This window comes from Canis lupus, chromosome 27 (genome assembly GCF_003254725.2).
Source record: "Canis lupus dingo isolate Sandy chromosome 27, ASM325472v2, whole genome shotgun sequence".
NCBI classification, from domain to species: Eukaryota; Metazoa; Chordata; class Mammalia; order Carnivora; family Canidae; genus Canis; species Canis lupus.
Genome location: NC_064269.1, coordinates 3,857,107 through 3,875,476, shown reverse-complemented (window position 1 = coordinate 3,875,476; position 18,370 = coordinate 3,857,107). Strand labels below are relative to the sequence as shown.

General features: G+C 47.7%; 1 protein-coding gene and 1 long non-coding RNA gene across 2 annotated transcripts; one reads left to right on the top strand and one right to left on the bottom strand.

The window, feature by feature from the left end:
• The first annotated feature begins 1,768 nt into the window (after positions 1-1,768).
• Positions 1,769-9,310, top strand: METTL7A (methyltransferase like 7A). The gene is made up of 2 exons (XM_025477629.3): positions 1,769-2,361; positions 7,919-9,310. Exons 1-2 carry the CDS (start codon positions 1,861-1,863, stop codon positions 8,153-8,155), a joined length of 738 nt encoding a protein of 245 aa, XP_025333414.1. The 5' UTR covers positions 1,769-1,860; the 3' UTR covers positions 8,156-9,310.
• LOC125753822 (uncharacterized) lies at positions 4,336-11,684 on the bottom strand. The gene is made up of 2 exons (XR_007406437.1): positions 11,164-11,684; positions 4,336-10,969 (listed from the first exon to the last, which is right to left on the bottom strand). It is a non-coding gene; the product is annotated as an uncharacterized LOC125753822 (long non-coding RNA).
• Between the last annotated feature and the right edge of the window lie 6,686 nt (positions 11,685-18,370).

Here is an 18,370-nt window from a genome sequence, read left to right as displayed (position 1 = left end):
CTATATCTGTGAATTTGTTGTTTCTTCCTTTTTAGTGGGGTTCACTAAACCCCACTTTTTTTGGTTATACACATAAGTGAAATCATATGGTATTTGTCCATATATCCATATGGTATTTGTCCTTCTCCTTCTGCCTGTGTCTTGCCTGTCTCTTTCTGTGTCTCACATGAATAATAATAAATAAATCTTAACGAATGAATGAATGAATAAATAAATAAATAAATAAAATAAATAAAATCCTTAAAAAATAAGTAAATGTTCCTTTCTTTTTTTATTTTTATTTTACTTTTAAAAGATTTTATTTAGGGATCCCTGGGTAGTGCAGCGGTTTAGCGCCTGCCTTTGGCCCAGGGCGCGATCCTGGAGACCCGGGATCGAATCCCACGTCGGGCTCCCCGTGCATGGAGCCTGCTTCTCCCTCTGCCTGTGTCTCTGCCTCTCTCTCTCTCTCTGTGTGACTATCGTAAATAAATAAAATAAAAAATATTTTATTTATGCATGAGACACACACACACACAGAGGCAGAGACACAGAGTCAGAGAAACAGGCAGAGGGTGACGCAGGCTCCCTGCAGGACTCGATCCCAGGGCCCCAGGGACCACGACCTGAGCCCAAGGCAGACGCTCGACCACCGAGGCACCCAGACGTCCCTGTTCCTATTTTTCTTGAAAATTTCCGTGTACCCTAAAGCCCAGGCTTTCTTGTTATGAAAAAAACCAAAAAACAAAAAAAACAAAAACAAAAACAAATGAATGCTTGAAACTACTTTTTGCATACTTTGGGTTTTGAGGTTCCCAGAGATGAATATTCTGGGCACGACTTTTATCTAAATTAGCCGAGTAATGCAGCAGTCACTGCACAATTGGAAGTGGAACCCGCCCTTTAACAAAGGACGACCCCAAAACAGGGAGTTAAAAAATAAAACTGTGTGGCGCCAGGAATGTGGGGGGCCTGGCCGTGGAGGGCGCCCCGGGGACGCGCGGGTAGCGCGGCGGGTGCATCCACTGCGCGGCCTGCCCGGGGGAGGGGGAGGGGGGGGACACGGGGCAGCAGCCTTCCCGCCTGGGGGGTGCGGCGGGTGCATCCACTGCGCGGCCTGCCCGGGGGAGGGGGAGGGGGGGGACACGGGGCAGCAGCCTTCCCGCCTGGGGGGGTGCGGCGGGTGCATCCACTGCGCGGCCTGCCCGGGGGAGGGGGGGAGGGGGGGGACACGGGGCAGCAGCCTTCCCGCCTGGGGGGGTGCGGCGGGTGCATCCACTGCGCGGCCTGCCCGGGGGAGGGGGAGGGGAGGGGGGGGACACGGGGCAGCAGCCTTCCCGCCTGGGGGGGTGCGGCGGGTGCATCCACTGCGCGGCCTGCCCGGGGGAGGGGGGGAGGGGGGGGACACGGGGCAGCAGCCTTCCCGCCTGGGGGGGTGCGGCGGGTGCATCCACTGCGCGGCCTGCCCGGGGGAGGGGGAGGGGAGGGGGGGGACACGGGGCAGCAGCCTTCCCGCCTGGGGGGGTGCGGCGGGTGCATCCACTGCGCGGCCTGCCCGGAGGAGGGGGGGGAGGGGAGGGACACGGGGCAGCAGCCTCCGGCCGGGGCGGCCCCACGCCGGCGGAGGTCGCAGGAGGCCCGGGGCGCCGCGCAGTGGACCCAGGCCCCGCCTCCGGCCGGGGTCGCGGGAAGCCTCGGGCTCCTCCCCGCGGCCGCCGATGCGGCGGGGCGGGGCGGGGCGGGCGGGGCGGGGCGGGCCTGCGGGCGGCGGCGGCGCTGTGGTTGCTGCGCGGCGCCCGCCCAGTCCCGCGGCCCCGGCTCCCCCGCGCGCCCGCCCGGCTCGGCCCAGGCGCGGGCGGACAGGTGCGCGCTCCCCGCAGGATGGCGGTCGCCGTCGTGGTCCTCAGGCTCCTCGTGTGCCTCCTGGCCTCGCCCCTGTTCCTGCTGCACGCCCTGGGCCTGTGGAGCCAGATATGCAAGAGGTGGTGGTTCCCCCACTTCTTGGCGAGGTTCAGCGTGATGTACAACGAGCGGATGGCGGGCAGGAAGCGGGAGCTCTTCGGCAGCCTGCAGGCGTTCGCGGGCCCCTCGGGGAGGCTGTCCCTGCTGGAGGTGGGCTGCGGCACCGGCGCCAACTTCCAGTTCTACCCGCCGGGGTGCAGGGTGACCTGCGTGGACCCCAACCCCAACTTCGAGAAGTTCTTGATCAAGAGCATCGCGGAGAACCGACACCTGCAGTTCGAGCGCTTCGTGGTGGCGGCGGGGGAGGACATGCCGCAGGTGGCCGACGGCTCGGTGGACGTGGTGGTCTGCACCCTGGTGCTGTGCTCCGTGCGGGACCAGGGGCAGATCCTGCGGGAGGTGTGCAGGGTGCTGAGGCCGGTGAGTGACGCGCGGGGTGCCCCAGGACTGGTGGCTGGGAACCGCCCTCAGCCCAAGCCGTGCGTCCGCTCCGGTGGCTCAAAGGTTCCTACATAAAAAGCGAAGCTACTAGAGAAGGCGCTGTGGATTTTTTTTTTTTTAAGATTTTACTTATTCATTCATAGAGACACACACAGAGAGAGAGAGAGAGAGAGAGAGAGAGAGGCAGAGACCCAGGCAGAGGGAGAAGCAGGCTCCATGCAGGGAGCCCGACGTGGGACCCGATCCCAGGGCCTCGGGGTCACGCCCTGAGCTGAGCCACCCAGGTGCCTGGCACTCTGTTGAATTCTTAAGCTCTAAAGGGAAAGGGATTCTGAGTACATAAAATTTTAAGACTTCTACAGAGGAAAAAAAAAAAGTACTATAAACAAAATAAAGTATCAAAACATAGAAGTATTTGCCAGGGATGATAGACAAAAAGATGAACTTCCTTCATTTTAAAAGGCATTATGGATCCAAAGATCAATAGGGTTTCTTTAAATAATAAGAAAAACACAGAGAAAGATAGGCAAACCTCAGGAACAGAAATATAAATAAAAATAGCCTCCTCTAGGGGCACCTGGGCGGCTCAGTCCATCAAGCATGGGATTCTAGATTTCCCCTGGGGTCTCGATCTCAAGGTTGTGGGATGGAGGCCCCCCCATCCGGCTCTGCTCTGGGCATAGAGCCTGCTTGGGATTGTCTCTCCTTTCCCCCCTAGCCCGCTCTCCCTCTCTCAAAAGTAAATAAAGCAATAAAAGCCAATCATATAAAAATGCTCAACTGTAGGTGCAATTAAAGAAACTAAAGCAAGATGCCATTTTTTACATATTGTACCGTCAGAGGCTTTTAAGGTAAATATGGTTATTGAGGTTTGGGAAGCAGGACACTCCCATACACATTGGAGGAAGTGCCCTCTTTGGAGGGTAACTTGAGAATATCAAAATTTAAAGCGCACGTAGCCTTTTATCCAGCAGTAATTTATCCTAGAGCTACACTGCACAAATATGCAAAAATGTGTCTCTATGCAAAGGCACTCAGTGGAGTATTCGTAATAGCAGGAATTAGAAATAACCTAGATGTCCATCAACAGGAGGCTGTTCAAGTAAATTGTCACACAGTACAAAAGAATTCTGTGCATCTGTTAAAAAGAACAAGGAAGAGTTATCTAGGCTGATACGAAAAAAGTCCCCAAGAGATAATGTTAAAGGGACATTAATGAAATGTTAATGTTAAATGAGAGCAGAGACTATTACATAGACGGTAAACCCGCTGTGTGAGGGCTTAGACACACACACACACGTATGTACATATACATTGTGTATATGTTAATGGAAAGGATAGAGAAGAAAATTTTTTTTTAAGATTTATCCATCTATTAGAGAGAGAGAGAGAGAGAAAACACTTGAATATGTGAGCAAGGGGAGGGGCAGAGGGAGAGAGAATCTCAGAAGACTGCTGAGCGCAGAGCTTAATCCCAGGACCCTGAGATCATGACCTGAGCCAAAAATCAAGAGTCAGAGGCTTAACTGGGGCACCCAGGCGCCCCTAGACAAGAAACTATTAACAGTGGTTGCCTTGCGGGAATGGGATTCAATATAGGGTAGAGTCACTTTTCGTTGTGTATCTTTCTGTATAGTTTGAAATTCTTTATACCTAAATGATTTTCACCTATTTACTAATTTTTTAAAATAGCTTTATTCTTAACTTGGTTGAATGTAAGTAAAGCACGGACATCTCAACGGTTGAACTCACTGTCCTAGGAGAAAAGGATGTTCCTCAGGAAGAAACAGGAAGTTCCTCAGGAAGACAGGGGCTTGAAATGGGGTTGACAGACAATGATCTCCTTGTCTTTGGCTCAAGGAGAGGCCAACATCAGAGTAGTAAATGAAGACGTTTGGATTCTTTTTTTTTTTTAAGATTTATTTATTTGAGAGAGAGAGTGTGCGCACGAGTGGGGAGAGGGCAGAGGGAGGGAAGCAGACTCCCTGTTGAGTGCAGAGCCCATGAGGGGGGATTGGGGGGTACCCGATCCTGCAACCCCGAGGATCAGGACCTGAGCCGAAATCAAGAGTCAGACACTTAACTGACTGAGCCTCCAGGTGCCCCCAAACCTTGTGATTCTTATATCCAAACGCTGGATTCTTGTGTCCTAAGACTGGATAGGGACTAGGCCAGGCTAGTGAGTGTTTTGCTTACCTGTGACCCCTACAAAGCAAGTAATGCTTCCCTGCATTTCCCAGCACTGTGACTGAGACCGCATCCAGTGGTCTTCCTTAGCTGCTGGGAAGCACCCAGCATTCAGCACTCAGCTGCACACAACCAGGAGCTTTATTACAGTGAGCTTTAACCCTCACAACAGTCCTTGGAAGCAGATATTGCCTTCATGTTGTGTTGAGGAAACAGAGGTTAAGAAGCTTGCCCCAGGGGTGGCGCAGCAGTTTAGCGCCTGCCTTTGGCCCAGGGCGCGATCCTGGAGACCCGGGATCAAATCCCACGTCGGGCTCCCGGTGCATGGAGCCTGCTTCTCCCTCTGCCTGTGTCTCTGCCTCTCTCTCTCTCTGTGACTATCATAAATAAATAAAAATTAAAAAAAAAATTAATCTTTAAAAAAGAAGCTTGCCCCAGGGATCCCTGGGTGGCTCAGCAGTTTAGCCCCTGCCTTCGGCCCAGGTGGTGACCCCAGGGTCCCGGGATCGAGTCCCACGTCAGGCTCCCTGCATGGAGCCTGCTTCTCCCTCTGCCTGTGTCTCTGCCTCTCTCTCTGTGTCTCTCATGAATAAATAAAGTCTCTAAAAAGAAAAGAAACTTGCCCAAGGTTACACAGCCAATAGGTCTTTCTTTTCTTTTTTTTCTTTTATGGTGAAAAAAATTATATTTAGATTTATACCCGGCTGGACTCAGTTTAGATGATCCCAGTTTTGTTGCCAGCATCCAAAGCATCATAGCCAGGAGCCAGTGGAGCATACACTTTCTTCTCTCCATCAGGCCTGATCAAGGCATTGACCTTGGCCCCATCAATGTCATAGAGCTTCTTCACAGCCCGTTTGACCTGGTGCTCACTGGTCTTGACATGCACAATGAACACAAGCGTGTTGTTGGCTTCTATTTTCTTCCTGGCTGACTCGGTAGTCGGGGGAACTTGATGAGGGCATAGGGATCAAGCTTGTTTCTTCAGGATCTTTGGGCTGCCTTCGGAGCCGCAGGGTCTTGGGTCGTAGGAATGTAGGTGACGTACGAATCTTTTCTTGGGACTGTGCATGCCTTTCAGCACCGCTTTCTTAGCTTTCAAAGCCTTTGCTTTGGCATCGGCTTTGGGAGGGCAGGGGCTTCCTTCTTTGGTGTCAGCACCATCTTCGAAAATGGTCTTTCTTTATTTCTTTTTCTTTCTTTTTTCTTTCCTTTTTTTTTTTTTTTTTCCTGACTTTCTTTAATGCAAGTATTCCTACTGCTGCACCACACTGTTTGTCACTAGGGCCTTTTTCTCTCACCAGCTTCCACATTTCTGCCACTTTTGCTGGCTGTTCTTCCTCTGCCCATCTCTAAATACTGGAGTTTGCTTTTTTGGCTCTCATTTTACTTAATTAAATACGGCCCCAGGGGCATTTCATGGGCCTCCCACAGTTTTCAATTACTGTGCATGTACAGATGGTTTCCAAATGGATAGATCTAGCCCAGATCCTTCTTCTAACCCCAAACCTGCGTATCCATGTGTCTACTCAACCGTCACCTGAATGGGTGATGGGCACCTCTGGTTTACCCTGTGTTACCCAGAGGGCAACATAGGCCTCCCCGGACCTGGGGCTCCTCCTGTCCTAGTCTATGGAAATCTTTTTCTTCTTCTTCTTCTTTTTTTTTTTTAATCCAATTAGGAAACTCCAAGCTTTCCATTCCTGCACACAGGCCTTCACTTACCCATAGAACTGGGGAAACTGCCACCTGTCAGCTCTCTGCCTGGGATAGGCATGATTAGGGTGGCCAGAGGAGACTAGAAGAGTGTGACCCTCACCCCGGGTTTTGGAGGGGATTTGGAGGACCCCTTCTCCTACTCCCCACAGGGGTAGATGGGCAGAAAAGAATTCTGAAGTCCTGTTAATGTATAACCTCTACTATGTGGATACTTCCCCTGCATTTATAGGACTGTCCGAGACGAGACGAAAGTAGCAGCTGCTAATGCCTACAGGACAGTGATTTGCACATCACATCCGACGAATAAAATCCCTAACGGCACAGGGGTACCATGACTTCACTAATGCTTTTAGATGCTTCAGTACTTTAATTCATATCATTTACATCCTTGTGACAATGGTACAAAAATATCAGACGTGATTCTTTAGTCTCAGGCAGTGCTAGGTATGGATTCAGCTCTCTCACAGGTTTGCAAAGCAGAACCCAAGAACAATGTTTAGAAGAAGTAAAAAGAAAATTTTTTTTAATTTTAAAGAATAAGTTTAAAAAATTGTAATTAAAAGGTAAACAACAGGGATGCCTGGCTGGCTCAGTCAGTAGAGTATGTGACTCTTGACCTCAAGGTTGTGAGTTCAAGCCCTACACTGAGTGTAGAGATTCCTTAAAAATAAAATCTTAAAAAAAAAAAAAGGTAGTCTTATTATACTAAATGCCCTTGCTAAGCAGTAAGAAAAACCCAACACCCTATTAGAAAACTAATAAAGGCGTTGCCTGGGTGGCTCAGTGGTTGAGCATCTGCCTTCAGCTCAGGTTGTGATCCTGGGGTCCCGGGATTGAGTCCCATGTCAGGCTCCCTGCATGGAGCCTGCTTCTCCCTCTGCCTGGGTCTCTGCCTCTCTCTCTCTCTCTCTCTGTCTCTCATGAATAAATAAATAAAATCTTTTTAAAAAATGTTTTAGAATAATATTTGAGTACATAAATCAAACAAAGCCGGTTACAAAACAGAAGGTACATTCTAGTCCTAGTCCTAACTTTAGGGGAAAAAAAAAAAAAACATCTTCACATGATGTACACACAAAATCTTGACAGCGGTTATCTTGAGATGATAGACTAGTGCTTGTTTCTCTGTTTGAACTTTTCTGCAGTGCCTAAAATCAACACACGGGCGAGGCCTCTGGAGCCAGTCTGTCCAGGTTCAAAGCATTTATAAGCTGTGTGACCCTGGGCAAGTTGCTCATTTTCTGTGTGACTCTTCCCCCACCTGTAAAAATAGGAATGATGGATGATATTGACCCAAATAGTTCACTGTAAGGATTAAGTGAGTTGACGCGCGCCAGGCACGAAGGCTAGTGGCTTGCACGCAGGAGCACTGCACGTTTAGCCAGGATGATGCAGTACTCGATCATCACAAGATGCGCATTAGTTGCCTTAGATTGGCAACTGTATAAAATTTGACAGGAGGCGAGACTATTGGCCAAAATAGTGTCTTAGCAAGTTCTGATTTACGCAGGCCTTCTCGTGAAGTGAGTGAGCCTCAAGAGCCACAGAAATCGAAGAAGCTTCAATCATCTTACAAACCTGTGCTTTAGAAACTAAAATCCTGGTTTTTTTTTTTTTTTTTCCTTCTCAGGGAGGGGCTTTCTTTTTCCTGGAGCATGTCGCAGCTGAGAGCTCAACTTGGAATTACTTCTGGCAACAAATCCTGCACCCCTTCTGGCACCTGCTGTTTGACAGGTGCCACCTGACCAGAGAGAGCTGGAAGGCGCTGGAGCGGGTGCCCTTCTCCCAACTCAAGCTGCAGCATTTCCAGGCTCCGCTGTCCTGGGAGCTGGTGCGCCCTCACATCTCTGGGTACGCCGTCAAGTAGCCTGCGCCGCGGGGAGTGGGGGGCTGAGCGGCTCTTAGCCTCAGGCTGCAGTTTTACACTTAAGATACTAACTGGGAGAAAGGGAACCTTCTCTTTGTAAGGTAAAGTTGCATTTTGTCTCTAAGTGTTTATCTACCTATTTAGCCATCTTCTGTTGTCCCCCCAAGAGGATCGAAACCAAAACCAAAGCCAAACAGGACTCTCTCCCTTAAAAGGAAGGGCTGGGCTTTCACAACCGAAGTTTAGCATTAGCCCCAAATGTTGGTTTATGTGGTTAACTTCAAGATCCTTCCAGCTGTCTTAAATTGTTAGCTGGCAGGTTTTCATTTCACCCCCTCGAGAGCTTGGTGCTTGGAAGCAGTGAAATCACGCAAAAGATGACTTGGTAAAGGGAGAAGCGACAAGATCTTAAGGCTTCACAAACTGAATAGAGAATTACTAACTAGTTGAAAATCCAAATCTAAAGAACCCAGGTCTCTTTGAAAGAGAAATCTGAGTCTGTTTGTTGTTCTTAGTATCCATGGGTTGGTTTTCAAAATTGATGGATGGGGGGTTCCAACCCTGGTTCTGCCCAGCTTTGGTGTTTTTACTCCCCTATTTCTAGTGACGTTAGTTTTCCTGCATTCCAGTCTTCAATGCTAAAGATAAGGATTGTACTTGACACATGAGTATATCCAGACAAATAGTTGAGGCCCTTAAGTTGCTTGAGTACATGTTCCTTATTATGTAGCATATACTCTGCTGCATGTCTTAGATTGTAGGTAAGGGAAAGGCCTACTGCAACTAGGAAGACCTTGTGTAATTCGGAACACTCTGTAAGAGCCCCTCACACCCAGGCGGTCCGGGCGTCTGTAAAGTAGATGCGTATTTGGGGTATTATTCCGACCGATTGCCACTCCTGTCCCGAGATGATTTCTTTGTTTCTTGCCACCATGGAAACCTCTGAAAATCATAAGGGCTTTGAAAACAAGTGTTGGGTTGCTCAGTCAGAGGGATTAAGAATAGCATTTCCAGCAATAGTTTGTGTGTATTTTGATAAACTTAGTATATTTTCTGTAAAGTATAATGACTTTACAAAGGGACTATTTTAAATAACGAAATCAATCGATAAATTCACGTAGATTTTAGGAATGGAAATAAATGGTTTATATCTTTGCTGGCTTCGTGTTCTTTTTTTTTTTTTTTAATGTTTCTGGAAGGGGAAAATTAAGCTATCTGAACATACAGATTTTTCTTTCTACCGCTGGGCAACCGTAAACACATCTAGTGGATTTTAGAGAAAGCAGTTTTGGGAGGATCAGAATGGGTTTTTGAAAAGTTCAAGTCCAAAAACCCCCACTTGTAAGATCCACAGAGTAGAAAGAAGGGGCGCTTACTATCCTAATGCTCTCCGACATAAAGACAGTTACTGTTATGGTGAGGTTGGGACGCTCGTCTAAGGCCTCCTGAGCTCTAGAACAGGAATCTCCTCTTTCTACCATCTCCCCAAAGTAGAACCCTCCTTACTACCCACCTCACTATTGCTGAGGTTAGTCTAGTGATTGAGAAATAGGAAAAAAACACAGGTTGACATGCTGGAATGCTACCAGCACGTTGGAAGAGAAGTAATGCCAAAGTACAAACGCTTATCAATTCCTTCTTGCCTAAGTGGCACGGCAAATATTATCCTCGCTTTCTGTACAATACTAAGATGTAGGGATCCCTGGGTGGCGCAGCAGTTTGGCGCCTGCCTTTGGCCCAGGGTGCGATCCTGGAGACCCGGGATCGGATCCCACGTCAGGCTCCCGGTGCATGGAGCCTGCTTCTCCCTCTGCCTGTGTCTCTGCCTCTCTCTCCTCTCTCTCTCTCTGTGACTATCATAAATAAATAAAAATTAAAAAAAAAATAAGATGTAGAGAAACAAAGTTTCTCACATTCCACAAGTTACTGAGCAGGTCTTAGAAGCCCCGATTCCCCAAACTACAAAACCTGTTTTGACATCGTCACTGCTATATTACCTCCTCACTGCTTTCCTCTGAGGCCAGAAGACACACATTTATGGCCATTCCAACAGCCTGTGGAAGTGACCCAAATCCATGCAAAATGGAAAGAGAAAAAGGCAAAACATGTTCCAGGGTGCTAGTTAGGATTTCTTTGATGGCAAGTGACGCAACTCTCAACCAAAAAGGCTTAAGTAGAAAAAAGACTTCAATGACTCAAATTAGTGAAAAGCACAGGGACAGAAAGCCTCAGGTACAGCTTGAGCAGGGCTCAGCTGATATTATCAGATGTCACATCTGCCCTCCTGTCTGCCCTACCAGGCGGGGAGTCTGTGGAAGTAGTGCCAATCTTCATGCTTTCAGAGGCCAAGGCCAGTTGGAGAGATCAAGTCTGTTTTTGCACAAACTCCAACCAAAGTTCTGGACTGAGTCTCAGTTGGCTCAGATTGACAATACTGGGTCCAAGTCCATGCCTGCACCAGTCACAGTGTTTAATCCAGATGGATCGTGCTGACTTGCTCAAGTACAGCTCACAAGGCTTCACTGCTGGGCCTCCGCACCCCCAGACCAAGTGAGCTGAGACAAAGAGAGTTCTATATTCTCCAAATGAGAACAGGGCCTGTGACTGGGGAAAGCAGAAACGGACGCTGAGGAGGCACCGCAAATACTCACTATAAACACAGCGCTGGGGACGCCTGGGTGGCTCAGCGGTTGAGAGCCTGACTTCAGCTCAGGGCGTGATCCTGGAGTCCCGGGACCAAGTCCCACGTCGGGTTCCCTGCATGGAGCCTGCTTCTCCCTCTGCCTGGGTCTCTGCCTCTTTCTCTCTGTGTGTCTTTCATGAATAAATAAATAAAATATTAAAACAAAAAAAAAACCACAGCGCTGCATTTGGATCAGACCCTCGGTCTGCCTTCCTGTGGCAGATCACATAGTACCAGGCTGAGAACACGGGCATTTCACTAGGATCACCGTATGCGATGAGGAAAATAAAAGACAAAACGACACGGGCTTTGGCATCAAAGTTACCTTGGTCGAGTCCTGGGCTGTGTCATTTGTTGATGATGTGACCTTGGGCAAGTTATTTTTCTCATGTCACTTCATCTGTTAATGAGGATAATATCCACCCAACGGTTATTGGGAGGAATTCATGAAGTAAAACACTTGGTACTTAATAAATGTTGACCTTCATTCAACAAATAGCTACCGTGTACTTTGCTCTTGGTGTTGGCTTAGTGCTGAATCAGCTAGACGTGTTCCCTGCCCTCTGGGGCCCTCAGCCGGGTAAACTCGCCAGCCACGGGGGAGAGGTGCCAGGGGCTGGGAAAATTGGAATCTGACCCAGTCGGGAGGAGGATCCCAGGCTTCCTTGAGAAAGTGACACTCGATCTGAATGCCAGGGGCTATTAGGATTTCGGCATAACAGAGCAGCTTGTGCCATAGATAAATAAAAGCCAATTTGCTCAGGGAACTGAAGGCAGGCAGGGTGAGTCCGAGGGGAGGATCAGGATGAATACTGTTTACATCAGCTGCTTCCCAATCCTGTTAAGTCCCTGGACCCATGAGCACGATACTTCATTTTAATGATTAACGACACAAGACAAAGCACCACTGAAACTTCTTATGTTTATATTATAAAACATCCTGTTCCCGTTTTCTAATATTGTAATTGTTCCTTTTGAATTCCTACATATTTCATACTTGAACAGCAAATGAAGCAACCATTGTGTAATAGTTCCTTGTGTACTCTTGACCGGTCACCATAAGCCTTTCCCTTTGCTGTTGCTTTAGAAAAGCCAGAACTTAACTGAAATTCAATTCTTGTTAATCTGTTATGGCAGTTGAGAGGGGGGATGAATCACAGCAGCCTGATGTCAACAAAGGCAAAAAAGAAAACTGTTCAGGAAGTGTCACTTGAATTATTTAGATACCTATACCCGGGCAGCCAGGGTGGCCCAGCAGTTTGGCGCCGCCTTTGGCCCAGGGCCTGATCCTGGAGACCCAGGATTGAGTCCCACGTCGGCTCCCTGCATGGAGCCTGCTTCTCCCTCTGCCTGTGTCTCTGCCTCTCTCTGTGTGTCTCTCATGAATAAATAAATAAAATCTTAAAAAAAAAATAGATACCTAAACCCAAAAGCCTTCAGGCAAATTAAGAATAATCAGAATTCCCTTATCCATGGAAACCACCAGAATCAAGAGGAGAGGTCATGTTAATTGAAGGCACAGGAAATGAATGTAGAGTGGCCAGTGTTCCCAATTTTTAGTTCAGTTAATGAACAGAATACACACAAAAAAAACCCCATAGTAATTTGCCAACTGAGCAAGGTATTATTTTGGCCCTAAAGGAAACTATGTGGGAACCTGTAGAGAATTATCTAAAAATAAGGAAAACTGCCATTCAGAATTTACTATTCCTAAAGTGAAAATCTCTCACGTCCGATAGCTGTAATTCAGGCTGTGTCCTTCTCAATCTTTTTTTCTTTTTTTAAGATTTTGGCCCAGGGCATGGTCCTGGAGACCTGGGATCGAGTCCCACATCGGGCTCCCTGCAGGGAGCCTGCTTCTCCCTCTGCCTGTGTCTCTGCCTCTCTGTGTGTCACTCATGACTAAATAAATAAAATCTTTAAAAAATATATTTCCTTATTACAGCTCATTCACAAGTCCTTGAAACAGGCAGAGTGACATTCCTCTAGGAGCTCAGCTGCCTCGATGTTAATACTTTGCTAAGGGCAAGAGGCAATCCTAGCCCAACCTCCAGGATGCTGTAAGACTTTTAATATATAAAAATTCCTTTAGGGACGCCTGGGTGGCTCAGCGGTTAAGCGCCTGCCTTTGGCCCAGGGTGGGATCCTGGAGTCCCAGGATCGAGTCCCACATCAGGCTCCCTGCATGGAGCCTGCCTCTCTCTCTGTCTCTGCCTCTCTCTCTCTCTCTCTGTCTCTCATAACTAAATAAAAATCTTTAAAAAAAATAATAAATAAATAAATAAATAAATAAATAAATAAATATTCCTTTGGAAACTTCCTTTACCTCTAACCCCTAAGATACACGTTGGCAATCATCCTCCAAGCATATGGTGCACCAATATACATCTGAAGGGTCTCATGACTCAGGTTTTATTAGACAGTAATAAATGACTTTTCCCAACAATAGCTAGCCCCCTCAAGGTCCTGGAAACCTTGCCTCCAAAATCCCTTAGTGACTTATGCTATCCCTGACCCCCACCCGCCCATCCAACCTGAAAGTATATAATGGGCCACTCCTCATGACTCCGATGCAGCTCTTTCTGCCCACAGGTCCTGTCCCTGTACTTTAATAAAACCACTTTTTTGCCCCAAAGATGTCTCAAGAATTCCTTCTTGGTTGGCACCGAACCCTAACATCTCTCCTATATCACTCATAACTCTGCAAGGCAGGTAAATGACCTTCAACTGACAAATGAGAAAGCAGACCAGTGGATGTTCCATCACTTGCCCAAAGCCACACGGTGAGTGGTCACACCGGTATGCCTAGGTAGCTTACCTGATTCTAAAGCCCAGGCCTCCCCACATGTGCTTCTTGAGGTTTTCTCAAGCCCAAGTCCCTGTAATTCTGTGTCCTTTCTCCATCATTCCACTGTGTATAGTCCCCCAAGACTCACTGAATCTGTGTTCAATCCCTTGAGCCTTGCTTATACTCCTAGGCTGTGAGCCATCACCTGTGTGAAAAAGATTCTTAAACCTCTCACTTTTGCCATTTCTTTGATATTTAGAATTTAACTTGTCAGAAACAAAATTCACTGTGTCTTTCCCTAAATAAACAACACTTTCCAATTTCTTCAACACCTACGATTATTTCCCAAGGACCAGATAAAGAAATGCCCTTCTAGAAAGCCTTTGCTGGCTGTTTCAAGAAGCTTCCTCCTAGAAGATACTTGCAAATGACAGATAAAGGGCCAGTATCCAAGATCTATAAAGAACTTATCAAACTCAACACACAAGAAACAAACAATCCAATCATGAAATGGGCAGAAGACATGAACAGACATTTCTCCAAAGAAGACCCACACATGGCCAACAAGCACATGAGAAAATGCTCCACATCACTTGTCTTCAGGGAAACACAAATGAAAACCACAATGAGATACCACTTTACTGGTGAGAACGGCTAAAATTAACAAGACAGGAAACCACAAATGTTGGAGAGGATGTGGAGAAGGGGGAACCCTCTTGCACTGTTGGTGGGAATGTGAACTGGTGCAGCCACTCTGGAAAACTGTGTGGAGGGTCCTCAAAGAGTTAACAATAGAGCTACCCTACAACCCAGCAATTGCACTGTTGGGGATTTACCCCAAAGATACAGATGCAGTGAAAAGCCGGGACACCTGCACCCCAATGTTCACAGCAGCAATGTCTACAATAGCCAAACTGCGCACTCGCAAGCAGAAGGAGGGGCAGAGGGAAAGAGAGACTCCCAAGCAAACTCCCTGTCGAGCACAGAGCCCAACATGGGGCCCGATCCCATGACTCCAAAATCATGACCTGAGCCAAGAGTTGGATGCTCAACCGACTGCACCACCCAGGAGCCCCTCTGGAGACTCGGTATACTTTTAAGGAAATCTCCCACAAAAAATAACTTGGCAAAGCCCTCATTTTTGCCCCTGACAATAAAAAGTTCGGCACCTACGTGGGATGCTGCAAAGAACTTCTACACCGAGTACTAAAGGTACAAACATCATTTCCCAAATCCCTCCAATCCTGGCTCACATTTTCCCTGTCAGGCTAAGCAGGCAGTGTTAGGACTATGAAAGCAGCAGCACTTGGTTCAAATTCTATCTCACTTCTCATGTTATGGGAACAGATTATTTACTCTGATCCCAGAAGAAGAGTTTCTTTTCAACTTTATTGTCCACGAAAGCTTAGGAACAAAGAAATCTACCCCCCCCCCTTTTTTTTAAAAGCAAAAGCTGCAATATTAAATTAAATATTTATTATTTGTTTATAAGTATAAATGTTGCCCTGTATCAAATTTCTTACTAATGCACGCAATCTCATCTGCCTATGTGTTGAAAGTGGAAGAAAACATTGGAGAAAGTAGACACAACTAATAAGTCACTAACCTGTCAGCCCACATTTTTTGCTCTTGTGCTTTTATTTTCTTCCCCTTGTAGTTCTGGAAAGGAGGCCTTCTGGGATCCTGGTTAAAATTTTATAGAGAAACATTTGTCTTTTGCTCACACAGCAAACACGTAACCATATCTGGATGACAGATATGTCTGAAAGTGTGAGGATTAGGTAAAAATGGTGTTACCTGGTATCAATTCTTAATTTTTATAGGATCCTAAGAGACTTCTTAAGAATCTGATGAAAGGTCTAGGTCCTCTCTCTGGAAAAATACTCCTCCAAATAAACCTCTCATTTCTAGAGGAAAACGGACATGCCAAGTGCCTCAGTCTGCTGTCATCATTTCCAAATTGCCACAGATGAAAATTCAAACTCAAAAAAAAAAAAAAAAAAAAAAGAAAGAAAATTCAAACTCTGAAGTCCTGTTCCTTTTAAAGATTTTATTTATTTACTTGAGAGAGAGAGAAAGAGCACCAGCATGGGGAGAGGTGGAGGGAGAGGGAGAAGCAGACTCTGCTGAGAGTCTGGGGCTTGATCTCAGGACCCCGGATCATGACCTGAGCCAAAGGCAGACGCTTAACCAACTGACCTACTCAGGCGCCCCTCAAGTCCTATTCTGGAAACAGCCATTAGCCTTTGACCTCCCCTATGAAGCCTATTCCCCAGCTTAGAGACCTCTACCACTGCCACCCCGCCTTGTCTCCGGCTGCCAGCCAGCAGGGTGCCCCTTTCTAACCAGGCTGGACAGCAGACGAAACCAGCCCGTCCTCACTCTCCTACTCGGGCCTCCTTATCTTATCGCCATACTAACCGGCCAATTTCTGACTGCGGGGTCTCCTTACCCCCAATCTGCTGCTGCTTCTGTGTTTTTTTTTTTTAAATCTTAGTAAATGGCAAAACTATTTTTGTCCCTCTCACTGAAGCTGGAAACCAGGACATCATCCTAGCTTTCTGTCTTCCTCACCTCCCACAGCCAGTCAGACACTGTCCCTTCCTTTCTTCCCCCATCACGGGCGCACACATCCCTCCTCACTTGGATTAACTGGCCTCAGCCCAACCCCTCCGATCTGTCCTCTGGGCTGCTCTCCAGAACCTAAAAAAACCCCCAAAAAACAAAAAACAAAACAAAACAAAACAGCAACCAAACAACAACAAAAAACACTTCCTGCCTCAAATCCTTTGATGGCTTCTCATGGTTTTCAGATGAAACTTCAAAATCCTTAGCCTGAAATGCAGGCTCTTGTGGTCTGGCCCCACGGGCCCTGTAGCTCGATCCTCTCAAGCCACTGCCACCCCTGGCTCCACACACTGAGCTGTGTGGGCCTCTGCCCCTGGGCCTCGCCCCAAGCTGGGCCCCCTGCCGGAGCACCCCTACCCTCTCCTCTCTTCAGCTCAAGGTAGCAGTTCTCTAAAATATCCCAAAGGTCGTTTTCGCCAAAAAGAACTTCCTTGTTTCTCCAGTCTGATTTTTAGGCACTTCATCGGGCTCCTACAAGGCCAGGCGTCCTCCTCCCACCTCCACAAGCTGTGGCGCTGCTCATCCGCCTCCCCAGCCCGGCTCAAAGCTTCCCGGGGACAGGGCGCTTGTCTGGAACCCGGGTTTGTATCTGTGGGGCCCAATCTCTGGGAAACGCCCAAGCGATCCCCGCCACCTGCCTCCTCCGTGGCTGCGGTGGGAGAGAGCACGAAGCCTGAGTTAGACTTTTCAGGGCTGCTCAGAAATCCTGTAGTTGCCCTCAGCTGCCACAGCGGCCAAACCTGGGCTACGCTCATTTCCACACTTCTCCTCTCAGCATATGACTGCACTACTCACTCCACAGAAGGAAAAACAAAAAAGAGCCACTGAGTGGCTCTGGAAATTTAAGAACCTCACACATGTCCTCTCCTGACCAGACCTGGGCTCTTGATTCATCTCTTTCAGGTCTTTTCCTGCCAAGTCATACTCCTTTTGCATCTTCACTCTTTCCCCTGTGTTCAAATATCCTAAAATCCACACCACCTTCCTCCAGTAAAACAAAAAAACAACCAACCAAAAAACCCACAAAAACCCACTTAGCTTAGCTTTCCCCTGAAATGGCTATGCTCTTTTCCTTCCTCCACTGTCAAATCTCTTAAAAATATCAAATCCAGGGGATCCCTGGGTGGCGCAGCGGTTTGGCGCCTGCCTTTGGCCCAGGGCGCGATCCTGGAGACCCGGGATCGAATCCCACATCGGGCTCCGGTGCATGGAGCCTGCTTCTCCCTCTGCCTGTGTCTCTGACTCTCTCTCTCTCTCTGTGACTATCATGAATAAATAAATAAAATCTTTAAAAAAAAAAAAAATCAAATCCAGGGATCCCTGGGTGGCGCAGCAGTTTAGCGCCTGCCTTTGGCCCAGGGCGCAATCCTGGAGACCCGGGATCGAATCCCACGTCGGGCTCCCAGTGCATGGAGCCTGCTTCTCCCTCTGCCTATGTCTCTGTCTCTCTCTCTCTCTCTCTCTGTGTGACTATCATAAAAAAAAAAATTAAAAAAAATATCAAATCCAATTTTTTTCCCATTTCGCACTCACTCCTCAATCCATTTTCATTGCGTTTCCAGCCCTATCTGAAGCTCTTTACAGAGTCATTACTGCTTTCCAAATATAAGGACTCTGTATGAGCTCTATAGCATGATTCTGGTCTCTCTTCTTGACATCTTCCTCCTTTCTTTTATGAGTCTTCTTGACCCTCTGGCTGCTCCACCTCAAGCTCCTTTCTTCCCAAGGATTCCGTCCTAAAGATTTCCCTTTGTGCGAGTTCAACAGAGCTGTCATGTCCGATTCCAACCCTCTCCTGGCCTCTGGGGCAGACTGGCTGTGTACAGTGGCAGGCACATGTCCCCCATATTAGTTTCCTTTTGCCGCCACAGCAAATTACCACAAACTTAGTTGTTTAAAACAATACAAATTTATTATCTTACAGTTCTGGAGGACAGAAGTCCAAAATGGGTCTCAATGGGCTAAAATCAAGGGCTGGCAGGATTGTTTTTTCTGGACATCCGAGGGAGAATCTGTTCCCTTGCCTTCTCCAGCTTCTAGAGGCCACGCTGGTTCTCGGCACGTGGTCCCCTCCTCCATCTTCAAATCTCTCCCTGAAACTGACTCGACTTTCTTG